Source organism: Carassius gibelio, chromosome A10 (assembly GCF_023724105.1).
Source record: "Carassius gibelio isolate Cgi1373 ecotype wild population from Czech Republic chromosome A10, carGib1.2-hapl.c, whole genome shotgun sequence".
NCBI lineage: Eukaryota > Metazoa > Chordata > Actinopteri > Cypriniformes > Cyprinidae > Carassius > Carassius gibelio.
The window spans coordinates 15,352,619-15,363,029 of NC_068380.1; the positions used below are offsets into that span (position 1 = coordinate 15,352,619).

Here is a 10,411-nt window from a genome sequence, read left to right on the forward strand (position 1 = left end):
TACACGGAGAAACTACAGGACCAACACACGTATTTACACATAACCAGCTGTCACAATGAAGAAAGAATGTGTTTTAATATCAAAGGAACATTTAAAATGTTTAAATGTTTTACCGATTTTTTTTTTCTCAAGGCATAGGGTATTTAACTCAGCCTGACATCATAATACAGAGATGTGTCTAATGTTGTACTTTGGTCAATGTGTCATCTGGGCACAAGGAAATCACTCCTGAGACTGCACAACTCTGTAAAATATGACGAATCATTACAATATCTGGCTTAGAATGTGGGTTTCATAAAATGGTAGCTTAAGTGAAAATTTGTCATGTCAACTAAACCATGAAGTGTAATGTAAAACACAAACACACACCACAATTTATACTTTGCTTCACCTGCAATAAAATTCATAAGAACATAATCCGAGACAAACTTTGTCTTCTTCTGACCAATAATGATTACTACTAGTATTATTTATCATCCAGGTTAATAATTATAATGTAATAATAATTATTATAGGCCTATTATATATCAGTACACCACAAGTCTTAATAGTGTCTTATTCAAGGGATCAACTGTAGTTTGTAGGCCCCCTAGCGGTGGCAGATCACGTGCTACATCTTATGTCCAACAGTTTTATCTACTTGACCACTAGAGAGCAGTGCTTTCTTCTGTTTTCTCTTCAGGACAGGAGGCGTCTTTGAAAGGATCACTACCTTGCTGCTTATCTCACAGTATATACTTTTTAATACTATGTGAAACAGTATGCATTATGGAAGAATAAACGTTTCAAACAACAATATGCTACGTAGTCCTAATTATGTTGCATGATTAAAACAATATATAACGTTGAAAATAAAAAGTTTACCTCATATTACCTCCAGTTCAATAACCCTGAAAACTGAAGGTCAAGCGTTTCGTTGGATACCCAGTTCTGTTCCTCCTGTTGTATACTTTACATTTTCATAAATCTAAAGATATTCAATAAAGGTTTGATATTTAATATTGTATTAAAGTTTGGATTCTATGTAGAGAAAACAATATTTATCTTATGATGAAACAGTAACAGAAGTATGGTTATAAACATATCAGCAATCTAAAGTTTAGCATGTTATTCTACGTGACTAATCAGCCATTTCTGATATTATAAATAATACTTAAATTCACTTTTTTTTTGCTTCACTTAAAAAATAAAGGATATCAATATACATATCTAATTTAAAATGAACACTTCTCATAACCTTTAATGTATATTAAAATAATGTTTTTGTTTCCTCAGAAATCAGAAGCACAAGAAGGTTAACATCAATACTTCCTTAAAACATTTTCAAACCAAGGAGAAGATGGAATAAAATGGTTTATTCCACAAAAACAATACGGCAACTACCATTCAAATGTTTGGACACATCTGCTCAATCTTACTATTTCCCTCACTTTAAAATAATGGTTAATAATGGACAAAATAACAAATATGCAAGCATAGGAACACAAACAGAAGTATATAGGACAATCAATAAGCAAAAAAATAAAATATAAAATATCTTGCATCCCTCAAAGTCAACACCTTTTGCCTAGATTCTGGTTCTACATACTCAGGACCTCATGAGGTGCATCCTGGGGAACTTTTTAAACAATACAGAAATTCCCACCTTAGAGAAAAATAAATATACTTAATATATTTCATGCCAAGTATACTACAAATGCATTTAAATAATTATGTACTCAAAAATACCCTGCAATCGTACTTTTGTCTGCTTAACAGGAACACCAGATGCTGTACTCCATGCATTTTAATTGTGCAGAAGTAGTGCTGAAGTCCAATTAAAGATACTGAAGTATTATGAGTGTGCTAAAGTGGAACTATTTTAAGTATACTTTAGGTACAGATTCTGCTGAAGGGGAACTGTGGCAATCATACAGTACAGGTACACATTAAATACCTTGCATTTGAAGACCGATATTATTCAAAGACCATACAATCCTCGTCAACAGTGACATTAAAACACATTTCAGGCTTAATATTAAGAAATGTCCATTGTACATAAGTAGCACCCCAAATTCTAATTTATTATATATTATTATATATATATATATTATTTTCATCTTTGGCATACAAATCATATTTGAGCCCAAACATTTGACTGACAGTGTATATACAGTAAATAACATGCTCCATTACAAATACATTCAATTTCTAGCTTTTAAAACAATACTTTTTCAAGTTTTATAAAAGCTAAGAAAATATCAGCATATTTCTTGTTGGCATTTTATGCATTTAGCTAAATAAATACTCTATTTTGCTTAATATTGCACTTGTTTTTTTCTTTTGGTAAAATAAAGATATTCAGCTCAAGTAAAGCACAGTGTGCTACAGTTTCTCTCCTAGAGAAAACAGGGAATAAAAGTCTAAAGGCAAATCATGCAACATCTGCAAAAAAAAAAAAAAAAACACACATAGAAGTAACAGCATTCTGTATGTCCAGATCCGTTCAGTCATCAAAGTCTGGGATGTCCTCGTAAGAATAACCACGATAACCCTTAGAAGCATAGTAAGCAATCCGCAGATGATAGAATCCGGGAAGAAAGATCAGTATGCCGATGATGAGAACAGGAATCGTGCGATCTGGGTACTAGAACAAGACCATACATCACTGTCTAACATACTGACAGATATTTACAATACTGCAGATTGGTTTACTCACCACGACATTAATGTATCCTGCCAAAAGAAGGGATCCAACAACAATCAATATAGAGCCAACCAGAAATAGGAAGGTTGCCAGCGCAATAGCCTTGTAGGGTACTTTAGGTGGTGTTTTCTTGAACTAGAAGACAGTGTTTGTTTATTTATGCTACAAAGAATACATATATAATTATAATGATACTATATAACAATCCGTTTTTCTCACCTGTAGATCAATGTAGCCTTCATCACTATCTGCCAGTCTGGAGTACTTCACCTTATTGTTTGGAGCAGCACTGGCTGTGTTGTTCCGAGTTGCCATCATGATGAGGTTTAGGATTATTGGCACTTGAAAATGATGAAGAGTAGCAAATTATACAGTGATTATCTGAGACAGTATCCGCTCCTGTTGTGGTTTATTGTGGGAAAGCAGAAAGTTAGTTTTAACTTATAATATACAGTACATGCATCACAATAGTGCAGAGGAAAACTCATGTTAGATCATTTTCAGACTGTCATGTTTACTGTCTAAACACCAGTCTACATTTAAATTCACACACAGTAATTTGATAACATTCTGGTGGTATGGCCTACTGTCTCAGGCTAGGTAATTATTTAATAGCAGCTATTATATAATTAGATAACACACCCAAGAGGTTATTTATACAGACGTGAGTCATAACTATCGAACTGCTGTTTTCGACTGTATCTGCTCGGTATTGGTCAGTTTATAAAAGCGTTCATATACTCACCAGATCAACGGGGTTGATTTTTAACTGCTACTTCCACAGGACAACGAAAACTTTGCTCGCTTCCCTGTGAAAACACTGCTCAACCTTCTGCGGACATTGTTTACTTCCTTATTCCCATTCCAACCTGCGCGCGCAGGGAAGAAGAACCGCGGCAGCCAATAGCAACTCGCCTTAGGTGTGCAGATGACAGGATATCGTTTAAAATAGTAAAAATAATTAAACAAAATACATTAAAGAATATTAAATGTGAAATAATATTAAATATATTTTAAACCGTACATTAGTAGAATAAATCATTACAATTAACAAATGCACATAGTCAAATGTCAGGGAAAAATACATGCAAAAAGTGAAATGAACGAATGACGACATGAATTTAAAAAAATCATTTAGAATTTATTTTAAATGAATATAATTTAAAGTTAATATACATCAGTTAATGCATAATGCATCAGTAAAACATCTATAAATTAACACAAACCGATTAATAAAAATAATAATAATATAGGCCCTATATGTATTTTTGTGTATGAAGAAAAAAGAATAAACATACAAACAAACTTTAAATGACTCAGTCAGCCTGCTTTTTCGTGTATCTCAGTACTAGATTAAACTGAATAATAATAATAATACATTTAAAAATAACTTTAATGAATAAACAATATACAGATAAATGAGTATGAAACATACAATTATAATAATTAACAAGTTAAATGTAATTATTGTAAAAAAAAAAAAAAAAAAAAAAAAAAAGAAATATTGTTATATTTCCGTGCGTGTGTGCCGTGCCTGTGACCTCTCAGACACAGAATCAAGAGTGAAATGATGTGGAATTTGAAGTGCTTTTGAGAATAAGTAATAAACAACCTCTTAACTGACTTTGTTTGTTAAATGACAGTGCTTTTGTAACTAAATTGAGTGACAATTCATCTTCAGATGGGCGGAATTTGCTTTTTCGGTATATAGGTTCAAGTAAAAGCCTGGAAAAATTATGAAATAAATAAAATAAAAAATCTGAAATTGCTTGTGACATTTATGTAACCATATTTTCCCTATATAATATCAATAAATAATTTAATTGTACGTTCATAAACTTTCTGCTAAACTTGCCGTGGGTGTGTAGATGATGCTGTAAACTCATATTTTATTATTCTAATACAGTGACAATATAAGGACTATGACAATGGTATTTTTTGTTTATTCTAGACACTTTTTTAGGTGCTAAACCCATTCATCTGGCCCATTGTTTGTCAGCTTCTAATCGGAGGATTCATTCTTTCCTCTATATTCTTTATGGTTTGTGCAACTGCTGACGTTGGCTGGCTTCCAAAGTAAGCCTACAACTAAACAATGAAAGAGCCTTAACATTCGCAGCACGTCTTGAGACTGCAGCTTTTAGGCAAGTGCCTCAATAGCTTAAATATTTAAGTTGACAACAAGGGAGGAGATGGAAGCCAAGGCATTCAAAGTCAGTGCAAGCAATCAGTCATGCTTGCATTAAAGTTCTGCATCAAGCACGACAAGGAGGAATATGAAAAACACAAGACAGAAGTGTTCACAGTTTTGATTTAAGGACAAAAAAGCGCATGGACATAAGATCTGGCATGAATAAGCATTCTATGATGGACATGGTGTATGCAGCCCAAAAAATAAAAATAAGAATAAACAAAAAGACGAAAGAGGGTGCATGTGTTTTTCATTTCTTTGTTTTTGGAGAAAAAAATAATAAATGAAAATGAATTATTTAAACGCTCTTGTCATTCAAAACCCAAGGTCTTCTGATGACCATAAAAACTGATGTTTTAAAGAATGTTACTGCTGCTCTTTTCCATACAATGAATATGGATGAGAACCAGAAACAGTCAAATACTTAATGAACACCATTAACGTAATCTATAAAGAAAGTCTGAAATGTCATGACATCTATGTTCTTATGCAGTGACAACAGAGGCATGCAACCTTTGACGAGTCAGCCTTGTTCTGGTAATAGATTGAGGGCATGGATTATTATGGAAGGAATTATGAAACCAATCATGATGATGGATCTTCGAGACAAAGTAATGGACAGTTGAAGAAACACAAAGCGACATTCACAGCCACAGGTGGGAATGCCATTTCATATAGCCCCATAAATCACTTATTTTCTGTGGCTGTGACATTCACTTTCATTACCAAAGCTGACCTTCAGGGACGTCAGTGATCAGTGCTGATGAATTATACTGTTCTCCACCGACTGTTCGAGCAGAAACAAAATGTGCTCAGAAACTTTCATATCAAACCAACACAAGAAAAGCCAAGGCCCACAACAAAGCACTTAAGTTTTCAAATGCACATGGATCAATGACGTGATGTTTTATTTTATTTTATTTTTTTATTCAGATATATTGTTATTCAAAAATACATCAAAATGCAATTGATACAGACAATGACTTGAATAAACCTCTTCTAAGAACATTATGCATTAAAATTCACTTTGACCATCTTTGTCACTGAAACTAGGTTGTGTAACTGTTTGGAAGTCGCAAGAAAGAAGAAATGTTTAAGTAGGAGTCTCAAATTTTCCAAAAATAAAAATGCTGTCATAATTAGTATGAAATTTACTATATATATATCTATAAAACATGCATTAAATTCTATTCATCATTCAAACTCATTCTTAAATATCATTTTGAAATGTCTTTATTTTATGTGTGCACAGATAGAGTCTTTAATAAGTTAAACTGGCTGCATACAAACAGAATAGTAAATGGATAAAGTAAGTTATAAGTAAGTGTGTGACATATATGAGTGAAGGAAATTAGTCCACATCAGACTAGAACTGATTTTAACCTATTTACTATTTATAAAACAGAAGAGATACCTAAATATTGAAAGGGGTTCTTTATTAAACCATAAAATTACAATTATGTAATGTTATGGGAAGTTTTTTTTTACATCAATGTTGTGGTTAGGGACAACATGTTGGGATGTTGCAACAATGTGTTGCAACTGACCCCTACTGACAACAGATAAAACATGGTATACATGGTATATAAGCTTGAGACAATATCTTTGACACACACTGGCTATGCCTATTAGAAGCTAAGAAAACACTGACTAAAATATGACTTAACAATTAATCATGCAAACAACTTAGTATGGCAATAATTAAATAAATAAATAATCTTATCATAAAAAATGCTCCTTTACCATGAAAGAGAGGGAGAGAGAGATAGAGAGAGTGAGTAGGCTGATATATTTGCACAAGCACTGTTACATCCCATCAGATTCCTCATCAGACTCGCGTTATTCTCATTCAAAAAAACTCATTCGTGTTTACACATGTTGCTCTGAATTAAGGTAAGTGCAGTTAATTTTGAGAAGGATATTTAGAAGGAATGAAGATGAAAAACGCAACTTAATGTTTGTTTGACTGATTTAATGGATATAATTGCGAACGCAGACGCGATTATTATGGTATCAGAACCTGTACCTCAAAACTGAAGAGCTGCGTGATTGTTCATCGCTTTCGAGTTCGTTTGAATTGGTATCAGTTTGTTTAGTAGAAACTGTATTAAGTAGTGTGGCAGTGTGTCTAATTTGTTGACAGTTCGTAGAAGTAGCAGGCTAGACAACTATTGTAATTTCTCAGTCGAGTTTTGAGTCAAATGTCCAATTACACAAATGCTTGTTTCCTCTTGCGGTGATTGTGTTGTGTTCTTAAACCATTTAATCCCCAAATATATACTGCGGTCAAGCCAGCCGCGCTTTGAAAATACACGGTCAAGCCAGCCGCACTTTTTTTTCCTTTGCGCGTGTAATCATGCACTTACGGTACGGGTGCTGAGAGCAGTCAAAATGCATGTAAAGAAGCAGTCGTACACACGTTTCCTTTATACTTTCGCTTATTTTAACTCATTATTGTATATAAACGTTTGTGTTGTACATAAATCATTTTAAATCGTTTATTAGAGATTATAAATTACAATATTAATGATTTTCAGTGTGTGTATATATATATATATATATATATATATATATATATATATATATGTGTGTGTATATATATATATATATATATATATATATATATATATATGTGTGTGTGTGTATATATATATATATATATATATATATATATATATATATATATATATATATATATATATACACACACACATATATTTATATATATATATTTATTTATATTTATATATATATATATATATATATATATATATATATATATATATATATATACACACACACACATATATTTATATATATATATTTATTTATATATATATATATATATATATATATATATATATATATATATATATATATATATATATATATATAATGCATTCTACCAATTGCACTGTCCCAGTTTCCTACACAAAGAAGTGTTCCTTTATATGTTAGCTCATTCTTTCATATCATATGCATTCAGAATGACCCTGACTATCACTGTATTCATTTTCAAAGCATTTTAATGTATAGTTGTGGAGAAAGCTAAAAGCAAAATCACCCCAAATAAAAAATGCATCCGAGAAATTGCAGTGTGTCCCATTTTTCAACATTCATAAAAAAGGTTGCTTTATAGGTTAGCTCATTCTTTCAAATCATATGTATTCAGAGTGATCCTGACTACCACTGTATTAATATTCAAGGCATTTTACTGTATAATTTTGGAGAAAACGAAAAGCAAATTCACCCAAAACATCAAAATCCATTGTTGCACTTAAAATTTTTCCCATTTTCCAAAATTCATATAAAGTGTTCCTTTATAGGTTAGCTCATTCTTTTAATGTATATGTATTCAGAGTGACCCAGACTACCACTGTATTAATTATCAAGGCATTTTACTGTATAGTTTTGGAGAAAACTAAAAGCAAATTCACCCAAAACATCAAAATCCATTGTTGCACTTACACTTTTTCCCATTTTCCAAAATTCATATAAAGTGTTCCTTTATAGGTTAGCTCATTCTTTCAAGTCATATGTATTCAGAGTGACCCGTACTATCACTGTATTCATTTTCAAGGCATTTTACTGTATAGTTTTTTTAGAAAACTAAAAGCAAATTCACCCAAAACATCAAAATCCATTGTTGCACTTACACTTTTTCCCATTTTCCAAAATTCATAAAAGGTGTTCCTTTATAGGTTAGCTCATTCTTTCAAGTCATATGTATTCAGAGTGTCCCCTACTATCACTGTATTAATATTCAAGGCATTTTACTGTATAGTTTTGGAGAAAACTAAAAGCAAATTCCCGCAAAACATCAATCTCCATTGTTGCACTTACACTTTTTCCCATTTTCCAAAATTCATATAAAGTGTTCCTTTATAGGTTAGCTCATTCTTTTAATGTATATGTATTCAGAGTGACCCAGACTACCACTGTATTAATTATCAAGGCATTTTACTGTATAGTTTTGGAGAAAACTAAAAGCAAATTCACCCAAAACATCAAAATCCATTGTTGCACTTACACTTTTTCCCATTTTCCAAAATTCATAAAAGGTGTTCTTATATAGGTTAGCTCATTCTTTCAAGTCATATGTATTCAGAGTGACCCGTACTATCACTGTATTCATTTTCAAGGCATTTTACTGTATAGTTTTGGAGAAAACTAAAAGCAAATTCACCCAAAACATCAAACTCCATTGTTGCACTTACACTTTTTCCCATATTCCAAAATTCATAAAAGGTGTTCCTTTATAGGTTAGCTCATTCTTTCAAGTCATATGTATTCAGAGTGACCCCTACGTTCACTGTATTAATATTCAAGGCATTTTACTGTATAGTTTTGGAGAAAACTAAAAGCAAATTCACCCAAAACATCAATCTCCATTGTTGCACTTAAACTTTTTCCCATTTTCAAAAATTCATATACAGTGTTCCTTTATAGGTTAGCTCATTCTTTTAATGTATATGAATTCAGAGTGACCCAGACTACCACTGCATTAATTATCAAGGCATTTTACTGTATAGTTTTGGAGAAAACTAAAAGCAAATTCACCCAAAACATCAAAATCCATTGTTGCACTTACACTTTTTCCCATTTTCCAAAATTCATAAAAGGTGTTCCTATATAGGTTAGCTCATTCTTTCAAGTCATATGTATTCAGAGTGACCCCTACTATCACTGTATTAATATTCAAGGCATTTTACTGTATAGTTTTGGAGAAAACTAAAAGCAAATTCCCGCAAAACATCAATCTCCATTGTTGCACTTAAACTTATTCCCATTTTCAAAAATTCATATAAAGTGTTCCTTTATAGGTTAGCTCATTCTTTTAATGTATATGTATTCAGAGTGACCCAGACTACCACTGTATTAATTATCAAGGGATTTTACTGTATAGTTTTGGAGAAAACTAAAAGCAAATTCACCCAAAATATCAAAATCCATTGTTGCACTTACACTTTTTCCCATTTTCCAAAATTCATAAAAGGTGTTCCTATATAGGTTAGCTCATTCTTTCAAGTCATATGTATTCAGAGTGACCCAGACTACCACTGTATTAATTATCAAGGCATTTTACTGTATAGTTTTGGAGAAAACTAAAAGCAAATTCACCCAAAACATCAAAATCCATTGTTGCACACACTTTTTCCCATTTTCCAAAATATATAAAAGGTGATCCTTTATAGGTTAGCTCATTCTTTCAAGTCATATGTATTCAGAGTGACCCCTACTATCACTGTATTAATATTCAAGGCATTTTACTGTATCGTTTTGGAGAAAACTAAAAGCAAATTCCCGCAAAACATCAATCTCCATTGTTGCACTTAAACTTATTCCCATTTTCAAAATTTCATATAAAGTGTTCATTTATAGGTTAGCTCATTCTTTTAATGTATATGTATTCAGAGTGACCCAGACTACCACTGTATTAATTATCAAGGGATTTTACTGTATAGTTTTGGAGAAAACTAAAAGCAAATTCACCCAAAACATCAAAATCCATTGTTGCACTTACAGTTTTGTTC

At 31.9% G+C, this 10,411-nt stretch overlaps 1 protein-coding gene and 1 long non-coding RNA gene across 3 annotated transcripts; one reads left to right on the forward strand and one right to left on the reverse strand.

Moving 5' to 3' along the window:
• Positions 1–1,336: 1,336 nt before the first annotated feature.
• On the reverse strand, positions 1,337–3,591 carry LOC128021326 (transmembrane protein 230). Of its 2 annotated transcripts, none has more exons than XM_052608435.1 (4): positions 3,432–3,591; positions 2,906–3,027; positions 2,699–2,821; positions 1,337–2,626 (listed from the first exon to the last, which is right to left on the reverse strand). In XM_052608435.1, exons 2-4 carry the CDS (start codon positions 3,002–3,004, stop codon positions 2,486–2,488), a joined length of 363 nt encoding a protein of 120 aa, XP_052464395.1. In that variant the 5' UTR covers positions 3,005–3,027; positions 3,432–3,591; the 3' UTR covers positions 1,337–2,485. The 2 variants fall into 2 exon arrangements, with proteins under 2 accessions (XP_052464395.1, XP_052464396.1); XM_052608436.1 differs by having other exon boundaries at positions 2,906–3,085; positions 3,432–3,580.
• A 4,656-nt stretch (positions 3,592–8,247) lies between these two features.
• Positions 8,248–10,022, forward strand: LOC128021697 (uncharacterized). The gene is made up of 3 exons (XR_008185640.1): positions 8,248–8,376; positions 8,565–8,938; positions 9,874–10,022. It is a non-coding gene; the product is annotated as an uncharacterized LOC128021697 (long non-coding RNA).
• The last annotated feature ends 389 nt before the right edge of the window (positions 10,023–10,411 follow it).

Coding starts and splice junctions, on each gene's coding strand:
- LOC128021326 (XM_052608435.1), bottom strand. CDS start 3,004: ATGATGGCAACTCGGAACAACACAGCCAGTGCTGCTCCAAACAATAAG. Junction 2,822..2,905: donor AAGGCTACATTGATCTACAG/GTGAGAAAAACG, acceptor ACTGTCTTCTAG/TTCAAGAAAACACCACCTAA. Junction 2,627..2,698: donor CAGGATACATTAATGTCGTG/GTGAGTAAACCA, acceptor GTCTTGTTCTAG/TACCCAGATCGCACGATTCC.